The sequence below is a fragment of the Amphiprion ocellaris genome, chromosome 23 (genome assembly GCF_022539595.1).
Source record: "Amphiprion ocellaris isolate individual 3 ecotype Okinawa chromosome 23, ASM2253959v1, whole genome shotgun sequence".
NCBI classification, from domain to species: Eukaryota; Metazoa; Chordata; class Actinopteri; family Pomacentridae; genus Amphiprion; species Amphiprion ocellaris.
The window spans coordinates 123,601-139,630 of record NC_072788.1 but is presented as its reverse complement, the minus strand read 5'-3'; the positions used below and the strand labels follow the sequence as shown (position 1 = coordinate 139,630).

Here is a 16,030-nt window from a genome sequence, read left to right as displayed (position 1 = left end):
GGAACCGTTTCTTCTCCTCCTTGGCTGAAGGCTTCAGATCTTTGTGCTGATTGGTCCAAAGATCCCCCAGGTTCAGCTCTGATCTTTCCTCGGGATGCCTTCCACTTTAAACAAGGTGCCAGAAAAGCAGCCTCACAGCATGATGCTTCCACCTCCATGCTTCACATTTAGCCAAAAAATGACCTCAAAGAAACTCAAAACAACCAGGAAAACCTAAAAATGACAACAAAAAATCCAAAAAAGACCACAAAGAGACACAAAACAGCCACAAAAGCCTAAAAACAGGAAAAGCAAAAAAAAAAAAAAATCTGTCCTGGCAGTGTTTTGTAGCCATGTCTATAGGCACTTGTTTCCACGTGTTACACTTCTATGCAGATGATTCCTGCTTTTCTACACCAGTAGTAATGTGCATTTAAACATAATGTTGCACCAGTAAAGTCAGCAATAAGACTCAATTAACACACATGAATGTAAATAAATCGCATTTTAGAATTTATTTTATTATCTTTTTCAGTGGCTCCTCAGACTTTTATAGTGAATAAATATATTTAGTACGTTTGTAAGACCTGTATCAGTTATTTTATGGACTATTTCACTGATTAGTCGATAAGTGTAAACAATTATTTTCCTTCCAAACACCAAATTAACCATTTAATACTGTATGTCATTACATAAAGCAGCACAATACATTTACTCATTAAAGAGTAGAACTGTGAAGGTAAACTCTTTCTGTCAACCCCCCCAAACAGAACATTAAAAGAAGATAAATCTTTCACTAAGAAAATCCTTAAAATCAGCAGAAAAAATCTATGAGATATTCACTCTTTAATTATTAAAATCAATCAGCAAAAAGCCATGTTCAACTCCGTCATTCTAAACAGGAGAATGTGTGTGAGATGTGGAGGTGACAACATCTGGTGTGTTTTATACAAAAAAAAAACATTTTAAATATAAAATAGAGCATAGAGCAATATCAGAAGGAGTCAGCATAGATGAAGATGTTTGGATGTCTCTAATTTAATACCGAGATCACCTGACTGAACTTTTACCTGATATCTGAAATATTTCACATTTTAAATATAAAATAGAGCAGCTGAATAACCATCAGAAGAGTCAGCCACAGATGAGGATGTCTGGATTACACAGACTGACTGAACTTCGACCTGATATCTGAAATATTTACATTTTGAACAGTAGAATCTGTAGAACTCCCGTACAGAGCAGCTGTGAATGAATTCCAGAGAACAGTTCTGTTTTCTGTTTTGTCTCTCGTGTCCCTCCATGTGATTCAGAGGATGGTGATGATGATGATGATGCTCTCATGCTTCTGCACTAATTGACATTTGGTTGAGGCATCTTGTCAGGAAAAGCAGCGACGAGCCGACGGAAGAATTAAAGAAGAGTCAGAACGGCTTTAAACACTGCATGAGGAGGAACAGGGACTCAGATTAGAGGTTTCTGAGTAAAAAGAAATACTAATGGAGGGAAAGACTACTGAAAGCTGACAGACATAGATCAGGTACCAGCACTGAGGTAGAAACAGCTGATTTTTAATGGAATATCTCCATAGGGGTACAGAGGAACATTTCCAGCAACCATCACTCCTGTGTTCTAATGCTACATTGTGTTAGCTAATGGTGTTGAAAGGCTCATTGATGATTAGAAAACCCTTGTGCAGTTATGTTAGCACATGGATAAAAGTGGGAGTTTTCATGGAAAACATGGAATTGTCTGAGTGACCCCAAACTTTTAAACAGTCGTGTAAACAAGAATTACTGTTTAATGGTGTAAACACAGACGTAAACTAGAAAAGCCTCAGAGAGCTCAGTCCTCCTCCAAGTCTGCTCATACCCCCATATGTCTGAAATGCAGCATTTGTTTATTAGTCACTGATGATCAGAAATCACGGCACCATTTAATACAGATGAACCCACAAACTAATTGACCTTGCTCTGAGCACAGGCGTGTGTTCTGCATGTGTACGTTATGTACGGATACGGAATCACGTGACCTAAATATGTAGCGGGAATTGATGGGACTCAGAAACACCCCCACAATTTAATCAGTTATTCCTTGGATCATTTCTGATGGATAAGTCCTGATAAGTCCTCAGTGGTGGATTTGTAGTAGGATCACAATCAGCTGACGTAGTGTTCACTGGTTGTCATGGTTACAGTGACACCGTGCTGCTATCTGGCAATGATACAGAAATCTTTAACCAATCTGTGGATCCAGACTATAATCTGCATCACTGCCAGAATCTAATCACTTGGTCCTTGTGTCATTTCTGACCTTCCCTGGAAATTTCATCCAAATCTGTTTATCTGTTTTAGAGGAATGATGCTGACAGACAGACAATAACTGACATAAACTGTGAATGTCCACAGTTAAAGTAGCTGTTGTTGGTCTGTTGTTGGTCTGTTGTTGGTCTGTTGGTCTGTTGTTGGTCTGTTGGTCTGTTGTTGGTCTGTTGTTGGTCATTGGTCTGTTGTTGGTCTGGAGTTTCAGCTTGTTTTTGCTCCATCATTGTGTGTCTGTTCTCCAGAGAGTCTATAAATGAATGAGAGGACATCAGTGTGCATGTTTCCGTTGTTAAGATGCTAATAGATGCTAACAGAGGCTAGTGAGACCTGCAAATGACAGAAGCAAGAAACAACAGAACAAATACAGCAACACACAAAATGACAACAATAAGACAAAAAAACACAAGTGAGACAAGGTAGAAACATAAAACGACAAAAACAAGAAACAAAACGACAAAAGGCAGACATAAACAAAAACAAGACAAAATATTACAAAAGCAAGATACAAAACGACAAAAAATATGAGACAACTGACACAAAACAAAATAAAAAAATAAGATAAAACTTACAAAGTGACAAAAAATTGGATGAACAACCAACACGAGACAAAAAAATTACACAGACGACACAAATGAGACCAAAAATGACCAAAGAAAGAAACAAAATGAAAAAAGTAAAAAGCGAGACAAAAAGAAAACACAAAATGACAAAAATATGAGACAAACGACAAAAGTCAGACGAAAAAAGACAAAAAACAACAAAAATGAGAGAATGTTACAATAGCGAGACACAAAATGACAAAAATAAGACAAAAAACACAAGCAAGACAAAAAGGAAACACAAAACAACAAAAACTTGGCCGGATTGGACCCTCTGGAGGTCCGGTTTTGTTGGACAGCCCTGGTTTAACGGATGATTCCAGAGAGACGTGGGTAAAGATGGCAGAAATCAAACGCTGGAAATTAGAGCTTGGGAGAAAATGTTGACGGTGAGGAGAGGAAATGTTTTAGGATAGAACAGGATAGAGATAGAAGCTGGAGGAGAAGAAGGTCAGAAACACAAAGAGAGGGACGAGTTCTAGAGGATCAGCGGTGAGACGGAGAGACTTCCTCTGGATTTACAGGATCAGAAACAACATCATCGCTTTCATCTCTCCAGAAAAACTCACAACTCTCTGGAACATTCAGCCGACAAGTTCTCCTGATAAAACACAACGCGTTCCATGTCCGGGTTTCTGGAAGATCATCCATAAAAAGGATAAGCTAGGAAACATAGAAGCAGGAGGAAGTTTGTACATCCTGTCTCGTTTTATCTACAGAAATGTCCACATTTTACTCATTAACTCCAGTTTCTGAGCATTTTGTTTGCTCTGGTCACATTTTTCTTCATTATTTTCTCCTTTTTCTCCTCCTGCAGCGCCATGGAAACAGAAAAACATGACCAAGGAGAGAAAACTCAGAAATGTTTTAGTTAGAATGAGACGAATCACAAGAAAACACTAAAACAAAAGCTGCATTTATTGGACTGTTTAACAAAAAAAACCCTGGAATCAACACGTCCAATGTTTCTCTAGATGTTACCGACATGAGAAAGAAAATGGAGGCTTCAGATCATTTCTAACATTGTGGAGAAACACTGTCTGAAGTTGAATCAACAAACTATTTCTTGTTTTTCTTTTGCAGAATCTGATTTATTTTGGTGAATTTTTAATGCAGCATGTAGAATAATGTGATTTTCATGAAGAATCATGTTTTTTTTAGCTTTGGTTTGATCAGTTAATTCACTAAAACTAATAATAATGCTGTAAATCATGAAAAACATAAAAACAAAAGTTGAATTTCTTTCATTTGTTCCTCAAATGTTTTACAAAGTTAGAATCAACGTGCAATATTTATCCAAGTGTCCACAGCAGAAAAAAATAGATATTTTACTATTTACATTTCTTTACATTTTCGTTTTATCTATGCTGTGTGGAAACACTGCCTGCAGTTCAGCCTAAAATTTACTGAATCTTTGTCATGTGACTGCTGATCATGGCTGAGTCACTACAGGCTTCACGGCTGACTTGAGGAGCGCAGAATTTGATATATTTAATTTTTGTATTAACATTTATTTTTTTACAGAATCTGCTCGGTGCAAAGGACTTATTTTTGGTGAATTCTTTACATGTATAAAAACATGATTATGGTGAAAATTATTCTAAATTCCTTTAAGTTTTGGCTGAACTTCAGGCTGCTTGGTGGAATTTTTTGTTCTTCACAGAATCTAAACATTACAAACTGTAGAATTTATGTAGAATGAAGGGATTCTGATGAAATATCACAGATTTTTACTTTAGATTTGGTTAATTTTCCTGATGGAGCCAAATGTCACAGATGAGCAGTTTGAGGACAGTCAGGAAGTTCAAAACCAGAAGATTTCTTTTGTTTGTGCAGTTTCTGGCTTTATTTGAATAAAACATCATTCCTTGATGGTGTTCAGATTGTTATTGGAGGTCATCAGCTTCCTGTCTTTGTGTTAAGCTAGGCTAAAGACAACCTGGACTCATCGATAGAACTCCTGAGTTCTTCTGATAACCATCTAACCCTCTCTGTGTTTCTGCAGTACAACTCGTCTCGGCCGAGGGAGGAGTGGGAGATGTGGCATCCGACACTGATCGCCGAGGCTCTGTTCGCCATCGCCAACATCTTCAGCTCTCTCAGACTCATCTCCCTGTTCACGGCCAACTCCCACCTCGGGCCTCTGCAGATCTCTCTGGGCCGGATGCTGCTGGACATCCTCAAGTTCCTCTTCATCTACTGCCTGGTAAGACGTCCTCCCAAAAGCCTCACAGAGATGATGAGTTCAAGGACCAGCAGAGGAATAGGACAGTAGTTATGTCCGTTTAACTTTAATAAATCTAGGACTAACATCCATTAACAGCATGTTTTTACACAACTATTCTATTTTAAAGACTGCAAATGTCACAAGTGCATCATAAAGTGTCGATTATTTTACAATCCAACCACTTCTGCACAAGATTTGGCTGTAGGGTCTGATTTTGTAGATATCTGTTCCTTAGAGACTCTTCCAGGCTGTAGATGTTCACCTACCTGGTGGAGAAACTAGATTCATTTCATGTGTTTTGTATCATAGTTTGGACAAATCACATTAATCAAACCAGTTAGGACTTTGGATGATTTGTAATCTTTATCTATGTTACTTGTCATGTCATTTTTACCAAGAAAAAGTCTTGGATCCAAGACTGCACAGATTTTTTTCCATTTCACTGCCATGAGCTACATTTAAAACGGTTAGAATATTCCTATATCAGTCATAATAAGTATGTCTAGAAGATGATTATGGTCTCAAATACAGTAAAAACCTGCACAAAAAATGACAGAATGACAAACTGTTGCAAAAATGGCTCAAAAGCTGTTTGAAAGAGTCAAAAGTGGTCTAAAATGACTTAAACTGTAGTAAATGACTGAAAATATGTCCTTATTCTAATGAATCTTCAGACTGTAACACCTGGATGGATGTAAAACTGATCTGGTGTCAGTTTTTATCAGAACTCAATCCCGAAAATGCCATTTGTCTATCTGCAGTACTGATGGAAAAAGTCCTTTAAAAAGGAACCCTACCCGACAACTCAATCCTCCCTGGAGGAACCCTACCCTACAACTCAATCTTCCCTGGAGGAACCCTACCCTACAACTCAATCTTCCCTGGAGGAACCCTACCCTACAACTCAATCTTCCCATGTCTCCATTGACTCCCTACAGTCTTAAAACCAATCTTTTACGTAACTCGGCTCCTGTTGGTTCTTCAGATCAAAGCTGCTTTTCAAACCACCTGAGGAGCAGAAGGTCACCACTAGGAGCTCCAGGGATCTGATCCATCATCCTCCTTATCTGTTCATGTGTTTCTGTGTTTGCAGGTCCTGCTGGCGTTTGCCAACGGTCTGAACCAGCTGTATTTCTACTATGAGACGAAGGCCTCAGAGGAACCCAACAACTGCAAAGGCATCCGCTGTGAGAGGCAGAACAACGCCTTCTCTACGTGAGTAGCACCTCAGAGCATGAAAGATCAGTCAGAGCTTCTCCAAAACCTCCTCAGAACCAGCTCTACAGGAACTTTATGGAATGAAGCAAAGTTCTACCTTCATACTGTGAATATTTCCAGATCTAGAGGTCCTTGAAGTCCACAGAGGTGGCTCCAGATGAAGTTCTGAGGAGCAGAAATAATGGAAAAAGTCCATTTTTAATGGACTTATTCCATCATATCTGAACCTCAGAACTTCATCAGTCCAGTGGATAGACACATGATGTTTCAGGATGGAAAACACATCTGAGTTCTGAGAAAAACTGAAACTAGATCTGCAAATTTCATATTTTAGAATTTATGGGATTTAGGTAGCAGTTGGGCACCATGACAAAGACTTCTGGGGAGAATAATGGTTTAAATCCATGAAAAACACATCAGAGTTCTGTTAAAAACTGACACGATCAATTTTACATCGAGTTCATCGTCTCAGTCGCTACTTTCAGGTCTCCTTCACACAGAACGACGTTCGTTTAGCTAATTATGGACCAATTTAGACGAAAGGAATCGATAATTCAGGAGATGTTGTCACGCAGGACTCTCAGATCGCGGTGCATCGTGTCCTCAGCCAAAGTCCGAACTTGAGTGTCGTCCACAAACCAACAGGTGACATCATGCTGTAAAAAAATAGAAAATAATTAAATAAATCAGTTATAAAATGTGAATATCTGGCAGAAATGTTGGAATGCTTTAATATTTAAAAACTCTAAAGGCAGGAAAATGGCACATAAATATCAGATTGAAATACAGTAAAACAGAGTGATTTTATTGTCAGAAAAATACAGTCCACCTTATGGACAATTTTATATATATATGCATTTTTATATTCATCTTTATTCTAAATGATAGCAAAGTCTGAACTTCTGCTTGAAACTGCTTCAGTTTATCGATAAAATAATATTTTTGTTGATTTAAATAACGTAAGAAAATAGCGGAAGTTGGTGGTCGTACACCAGATAAAACACTTTTGATGTGATGTGGACATGATGGAAGTTTTTTGCCTATACTTTAAGCAATATTTTTTTGTGATTTTACTCAATATTATCTGTAATTTAACATCACAAGGTAAATCTGTAAAATAATAGCTAAAAATTCTCTACCATTTCCCAGTCATTATTTACCATTTTTCTTTCAAATAATGTGAAATATTTATAAAATAATAACAATAATAACAACAACAATAATAATAATGAAAATTACAATAATAACTATAATAACAATAATAAAATCATAGTAACAAAAATAATAATAAATACAGTAAAGAAATAGCCTAATTTTACAGTCAGATATTGTAAAACAGCAAATTTTTATTCCTGAAAAGGCTCATTTATCTAAAGTTTTGACCTGTTTTAGTATAGTTAACATGTAAATTAATATTTTTTCCTACTAGTTATTATCTGTCATTTCACTAATTTGGGGAAAATCAGTAAAATACCACTAAATTATAGTAAAAAACTGTTAAAAATAGATAAATGAACATTATATTTTACAGTGGAGCTTTTATAACACTATGTTGTAGATTTATTTTGGTTTCTTTATTTGGTTTATAAAAGTGTTTAATCTAAATTTTACATATTTATTTAAAATTCATAAACGTCTGGACGTCTTTTTTAGTTTTTATAGACATAAACACAGAACCAGAACCTTTAATGTTGGGTTTTGTCAGATAAACTCCTTCTAGTCAGTTTTCTCTGGCTGGTGAATAAGAAATGATGTTTAGGAGAAATAAAGTTAGTGTTGGTGAAGCCGTGTTTGATGATTATGATCTAAAATGATCTAAAATTATCTAAAATTATCTAAAATTATCTAAATCCAGTCTGGATTGCTGAGTGAATATTTTATGAAGGAGCTGCATCGCTGCTCCAGATAATCATGGAGAATCTAAATGTTGGTTCTAGTGTCTGGAGTCCAGTTTGGGTTCTGGTTGGGTTCTGGTTGAGTTCTGGTTGGTCGGTCTGTAGATCTGCTGTGAGGAGGGTGAATATTGATGAGCAGCTGCTTGTTTCAGATAATAGCTGTATTGATCCGGTATCGATTCCATTCCAGAGAAGCTTTCGGTTCAGTGATACGACAACAACAGACCAGAGTACTTCAAACTGCTCTCATTAATATAAATATAATCTGAGTACAGTGTGTTATTTGAGGCTTTTCACACTGAAAATGTTCCTGTTGATCAAATACTAGATAGAAATGCTGCAAAAGTATGAAACTAGAACCGTTTCTTTATGTTCAGTGTTTAAATGAAAAATTCTGAACACTAATGCAGTACGAATGTAGTGACAGCTCACCAGTAAACTGTTATATCAAACCTGAAAACAAAGTACCATTACATCACTAAAGTAAAAAGTGTTTATCGTGTTGTTTTGCAAGTTTTTCTGTATTTTACAGGAAGTGGTATATTTTTGAAGTCTGTTATTTTCACAGTTTTTTTCATCAGTCGATCACTTGTTTGGTTTTTAAAATGTCAGAAAATGGCGAAAACATGACAAATGTCGTGTTTTGTCCAAAGATATTCAGTTTACTGTCAAAGAGGAGGTAAGAAACCAGGAAATATTCACCTTTAGGAACCTGGAATCACAGTTTATATTCAAAAATAGTATGTCAAAATAGTCGAAATTTGCAAATTTCAGACTGTATAATTTTTCTGAGAGCATTGTAGGGGTTTTGCAATCAACGGGGCACCATGACATAGACTTCTGTGAAGGTTAATGGATTTTTTCCATCATTTCTGAGCCTCAGAACTTCATCAGTACAGCAGTAAGACACATGACAATTTCAGGGCTGAGTGCTGATAAAAACTGACACCAGATCAGTTTTACTTCAACACCTGATGATGCCTGATGTTTCTGTTTTCATGTAAAATATTCACCTGTTTTCTTCAGTTTTTTTACTTGTAGGAGAAGAAAACAGTGATTTTTAGTTGAGCTGATGTCAGTCTTTAGCTGCAGAAACAGAATAAAAACTCTCTGAAACCTTCAGTGGAACAACAGCCCCTGGTCTGTAGATCCTCCTGATGTTCTGCTGGATGTGAGGATCTAAATCATCTCCTGCTGGAGCTAAAAGTGATGTCTGGATGAGGCTTGAAGCAAACAGAGCAGCTGCATCTGCGTTCATGAGGCTCATTATTTCCCGTCTGCTGTCACCTCGCTCTAATTGACACTCTCTTATCGACGTGGTGAGCCGTTTCACAGGATCATGGAGCAGTGTTCAGGTGTCTCCTGTCGACTCTCATCTCCACTTCACGCCTTCTCATCACCATTAATGTGTCGCTGGGTCTAGATGTTCATCTCTAGAAACACTCCTTCACTCTCTCATCACCGTTAATGTGTCGCTGGGTCTAGATGTTCATCTCTAGAAACACTCCTTCACTCTCTCATCACCGTTAATGTGTCGCTGGGTCTAGATGTTCATCTCTAGAAACACTCCTTCACTCTCTCATCACCGTTAATGTGTCGCTGGGTCTAGATGTTCATCTCTAGAAACACTCCTTCACTCTCATCACCGTTAATGTGTCGCTGGGTCTAGATGTTCATCTCTAGAAACACTCCTTCACACTCTCATCACCGTTAATGTGTCGCTGGGTCTAGATGTTCATCTCTAGAAACACTCCTTCACTCTCTCATCACCGTTAATGTGTCGCTGGGTCTAGATGTTCATCTCTAGAAACACTCCTTCACTCTCATCACCATTAATGTGTCGCTGGGTCTAGATGTTCATCTCTAGAAACACTCCTTCACTCTCTCATCACCGTTAATGTGTCGCTGGGTCTAGATGTTCATCTCTAGAAACACTCCTTCACTCTCTCATCACCGTTAATGTGTCGCTGGGTCTAGATGTTCATCTCTAGAAACACTCCTTCACTCTCTCATCACCGTTAATGTGTCGCTGGGTCTAGATGTTCATCTCTAGAAACACTCCTTCACTCTCATCACCGTTAATGTGTCGCTGGGTCTAGATGTTCATCTCTAGAAACACTCCTTCACTCTCATCACCGTTAATGTGTCGCTGGGTCTAGATGTTCATCTCTAGAAACACTCCTTCACTCTCATCACCATTAATGTGTCGCTGGGTCTAGATGTTCATCTCTAGAAACACTCCTTCACTCTCTCATCACCGTTAATGTGTCGCTGGGTCTAGATGTTCATCTCTAGAAACACTCCTTCACTCTCATCACCATTAATGTGTCGCTGGGTCTAGATGTTCATCTCTAGAAACACTCCTTCACTCTCTCATCACCGTTAATGTGTCGCTGGGTCTAGATGTTCATCTCTAGAAACACTCCTTCACTCTCATCACCGTTAATGTGTCGCTGGGTCTAGATGTTCATCTCTAGAAACACTCCTTCACTCTCTCATCACCATTAATGTGTCGCTGGGTCTAGATGTTCATCTCTAGAAACACTCCTTCACTCTCATCACCGTTAATGTGTCGCTGGGTCTAGATGTTCATCTCTAGAAACACTCCTTCACTCTCATCACCGTTAATGTGTCGCTGGGTCTAGATGTTCATCTCTAGAAACACTCCTTCACTCTCTCATCACCGTTAATGTGTCGCTGGGTCTAGATGTTCATCTCTAGAAACACTCCTTCACTCTCTCATCACCGTTAATGTGTCGCTGGGTCTAGATGTTCATCTCTAGAAACACTCCTTCACTCTCTCATCACCGTTAATGTGTCGCTGGGTCTAGATGTTCATCTCTAGAAACACTCCTTCACTCTCATCACCGTTAATGTGTCGCTGGGTCTAGATGTTCATCTCTAGAAACACTCCTTCACTCTCATCACCGTTAATGTGTCGCTGGGTCTAGATGTTCATCTCTAGAAACACTCCTTCACTCTCATCACCGTTAATGTGTTGGTTGGGTCTAGATGTTGGTGTCTAGATGTTCATCTCTAGAAACACTCCGTCACTCTCCAAACCCTCATCAGGCTTCTTCCACATGAAACTCTCTCTAAGGTCAGCATACTGTCTCCATGTCCCTGCAACACAGCAGGTCTGATTCTGGATTCACCAACATATCTGCCTTTTACAAACATAAAAGAACCACTTGAACTTCAACCAAAAGCAGATTTTAAAAGCTGTTTGGACCAAAGTGGTTTTTGGTTGATGTTGATTCTCATGTTTTCCAAAAAGTCCAAACTAAAGAGGATCTACTGAGTTTTTCAACCCTCTGGACTGAATATTTTTAGCTTTTGTCTCATGTTTCTTCACTGTGGTTCATTTTTCACTGCAACATAAAGTCCTGCAGCTCACTGGAAACAGAACGACCATGAAGAAGGAGAGTGAGATGTCTTCTGTCAGTATGATGAAGAAATAGATATTGAACTATCTCCATGTCTCCAGACTTTTCCTCTCTGCTCATCATCAGTCGACGATATTTCACCATACTGAATGGATCTCCAACTACTCTGTTTCTGAGCCATGCTGCATTTATTTTATTCATCCAATATGGGGTTTTACTCCTCTTGTGATACTTTCAGACAATTTTATGTCATTTTGTGGGGGAAAAGGTCATGTTAATAATGCTATTAGTCATTGTGGACGACCATCTAATCACTTTGAGTATTATTTTTAATATTTGGACAAATTTGGAGTCATTTTGAAGATGAATACTTTCATTTTTGAACTGAAAGTTGAAATTAAGGTTTATTTTTATCTACATTTGATATCAGGAACATGTTCTAGCCAGGGAGCTGCACAGTGGTGTAGTGGTTAGCACTTTCGCCTTGCAGCTAGAAGATCCCTGGTTCACGTCCCGGCTTTCCCGGGATCTTTCTGCATGGAGTTTGCATGTTCTCCCTGTGCATGCGTGGGTTTTCTCCGGGTACTCCGGCTTCCTCCCACAGTCCAAAAATATGCTGAGGTTAATTGATCATTCTAAATTGCCCGTAGGTGTGAATGTGAGAGTGATTGTTTGTCTTTGTATGTAGCCCTGCGACAGACTGGTGACCTGTCTAGGGTGTCCCCTGCCTTCACCTGAGTCAGCTGGGATAGACTCCACCCCCCCATGACCCTAGTGAGGATTAAGCAGTGTATAGATAATGGATGGATGGATGGATGGATGGATGGATGGATGGATGGATGGATGTTCTAGCCATGATCCAGGGTACTAATGCTTGTTTCTTTGACTCTATGTCTGTCTCAATTTTGGTTTTATAAAAAGTAACGCGAAGTTTGCACTTTTCACCTCCAACAAAAACTGGTCCAAACTATAAATAAATGACCTAAAATGTGTCCAAAATCACAAAAAGACCCAATGCAGCTTAAAATGAATGTTGAAATTGAGTCAAGCTAAAGTTTACAAACCTTTTACATCCCCAAAAACACTCTGAAATAAAGGAGGAACCAAGAAGCAGATTCTTTAATGAGTTTACAGGAGGGTCTCGACTTATGTTGGAATTCTGTTCCTACGACACGACGTAACACGATTTTCACCTGGAGTCGGAACTCTCTACCACTCACTCTGTCTACCTTCACTTCCATGGAGGCGGCTTTCCTTTTCTTCCAAGCATCAGAAGAGTCTGACTTATGCTGGGAGTCATAATGAAGGACAAAAAGTTAGTGAATGTAACACAATCCAAGGTGGAGTACAACCAGAGAATGGAAACAAAGCCGTCTGATAGCACCGCATAACGACGTATTCATCCGCTCCGCTCATCAACTAGTTCCTGCACAAAATCCATTTTAACGTCATCAATGCTGTAATGATGGAACAAGACTTTCTCAATAAATATATGGGAGATGGAGACGTAGCCACGAAACACATCGGACGTGGAGGATGTTATAAACTGAGGACCTGCTGTATCATGTCTCTCTGCGTCAGGCTAACTTTGAACTTTATAAATCTTCAGACTGTGACACCTGGATGGATGTAGAACTGATCTGGTGTCAGTGTTTAACAAAAATAGTCCCCAAAAAAGGCAGAATTTGTTTGCATGACACGTAAATTGTTAAAATTTCCACAAAAATGGTCTAAAATGACTCACAAATTGTTCAAATTGATGTGGAAATTTCTCCAAAATGACTTGAGAATTGTGCTGAACAAAAACAGATTTCCCTTTTCCAGTGTGACCCCTCTGGTTCCAACCTGTTTTCTGTTCTTTAGAAATCACTCAAAATGTTGTGAAAAACTTGCACAATTGCACAAAAATCTCAGTTCCTCCAAATTTGTCCAAAAGGCCAAGAAAAAAAAACTGTCAAACTCTTCTCAAAATTTTCCAAAATGACAAATAAAAAAAGTAAAAAAATACTGAAAATTACTTAAATTTCAATTTTTGACTATTTGAGGCTTAATTTATAAAATTTTGACTTTTTTTGGTAATTTTGTGCAAATTTTGAGATATTTTTGAAAGTTTTTGGCTCATTTTATACTTTTTTTGCCATTTTGTAGAAGTTCTGGACGATTTTACTTGTGATTTTGGACACATTATCTGCCATTTGGGACACTTTTGGGTTCTTTATGGAATTTATTGTGTAATTTTGGACAAATCTTTTAACATTTTATAGCAACATTGGATGCATTTCAGCTCATTTTTGACCAACTTTATTTGTCCAGGAAACCAAAGATTGTTTCTACGACTTACTGATGCTCAAAGTTGGTTCTAGAGAGTTAAAGAAAAAACAGATTTATTCTTCAGATTGTGACACCTGGATGGATTTAAACTGATCTGGTGTCAGTTTTTATCAGAACTCAGATGTGTTTCTCCTCCTAAATGTCATGGTTCTGTCTGCTGGACTGATGAAGTTCTGAGGATCAGAAATGATGGAAAAAGTCCATTAAAAGGAGATATATCTGGATCCTCCTCTATGGAACTCTGGAAATATTCCCAGTCTGAAGGTAGAACTCTGATCATTGATAAAGTTACTGGAGATGAAGAACCAGTTGGTTCTTTGGGGTCATTTTGCTTCGTTTGGTGGAGATTGTATGTCTTTCTGTGGTATTTTAACCTATTTTTGTGCTGATTTTGGGTCTTTTTGCGGTAGTTTTGGCCTTTTTATGGTAATTTTGCATCTTTCAGTGGACATTTTAGTATATTTTCCTCTTTTTGTGGTAGTTTTGGCCCCTTTTTTGGTAGTTTGGTCTCTTTATGTGGTAATTTTGCATCGTTCAGTGGACATTTTGTGTCTCCTTGTGCTATGTTTTACCTCTTTTGTGGTGATTTTGGGTCTTTTTGTGCTGATTTTGTGTTTCTTTGTGGTATTTTTCATCCTTTTTTTTTGGTACTTCTATAGGTCTATTTTTGTGGTGATTTTCCAGCTTTTTAAATTATTTTAGTGTCCCTTTTTACCAGAACTCAGATGTGTTTCTCCTCCTAAATGTCATGGTTCTACCTGCTGGACTGATGAAGTTCTGAGGATCAGAAATGATGGAAAAAGCCCATTTTTCCATCATTTGTGATCAGCAGAACTTCGTCTGGACCCTCCTCTATGGACTTGAAGGTCTGTAGCTCTGGAAATTTTCCCAGTATGAAGGTAGAACCTTGCTTCATGGTCCAGTGTCGTGGTTTCTCCTGGTTTTATGTCCGTTCATTTGTTTGTGTGTTTGTCTTCATGCGACAGCTACATTTACAGGCTGCTTATTGAATTTTTGATGAAGCGTCACTGTCGATTGTGGCTGCTGTCGGCAGGTTTTTATATCCATGCTGCATTAAATATTCAGCTTATGGTTGTGGTGACGCTGCTTCCATCAGAGGGTGATGACTTTCTGTCAGAGATGTAAATAAAGAGAGGAGGGAACAAATCAGCCCAGCGGGATGTTAGATCTGAGTTATGAAACCAGAAAGAGAGAAGAGAAGAAACCGAGAAATGAGCCTCCTTCACCTCTCCTCTTCTTCTATATCTGTTCTCTTCTAGTTTCTTCACCAGTTTTTCTTCTCCTTGTCTTCTTTTCCCTCCTCTTTGTTTTCTCTGTCATCTTCTTGTCTCCTTGTTTCACCTTTTTTCCTCATTTCCTCTCCTTTATCTCCCTCCTTTTGTTCTTTTTTCATCCTCTGGATCCACAGATATGTTAAAGATTTATGCATCATTTTTATAATTTTGTGTCTCATTTTTGTCGTTTTGTGTCTAATTTTTGGCGTTTTGTCTCATTTTTGTCATTGTGTGTCATTTTTGTCGTTTTGTGTCTCATTTTTGTCGTTTTTTTGTCTCATTTTTGTCATTTTGTGTCTCATTTTCGTCATTTTGTGTCTCGTTTTTGGCATTTTGTCTCATTTTTGTCATAATAGTCTGGATCCATGGATTTGTTTTCCTCTCCTTTATCTCCCTCCTTTTCATCTTTTTTCTCTCTTCTCTTCCTCTATTTGCTTTCTGTCCTCCTTCATCTCATTTCTCCTCCCTGTATTTTTTTCTCTCCACCTTTTGCTGGTTTTCTATCCTCTTTGGTTTCTATCTTCCTCTCCTAGTTTCCTTTCCTGCTGCATCTCCTTGTCTTTTTCCTTCCTCTCTGTCTCTTCTTTCTCTTCCTTCACCTCTTATTTCCTTTCCTCCTCTTGGTCTCTTCTCTCCAGATTTATGCTCATCCCTTTGTTGGTTTTCCCTCCTCTTTATTTTCTGTTCTTTCCTTCTGTTTTATCATCTCATCTCCTCTTTTCTCCTCTCCTTGTCTCCCGGTCTCCTCTCCTGGTTTCCTCTCCTTGTCTCCTTGT

General features: G+C 38.3%; 1 protein-coding gene across 1 annotated transcript in view; it reads left to right on the top strand.

Annotated features, from left to right (window-relative positions):
- trpc5a (transient receptor potential cation channel, subfamily C, member 5a) overlaps positions 1 to 16,030 on the top strand; it is a 159,919-nt gene that overhangs the window by 120,912 nt on the left and 22,977 nt on the right. Inside the window, exons 13-14 of the mRNA XM_055007928.1 lie at positions 4,908 to 5,108; positions 6,223 to 6,344. Of these exons, the coding sequence (XP_054863903.1) occupies positions 4,908 to 5,108; positions 6,223 to 6,344 (323 nt within the window). The remainder of the gene's footprint in view (positions 1 to 4,907; positions 5,109 to 6,222; positions 6,345 to 16,030) is intronic.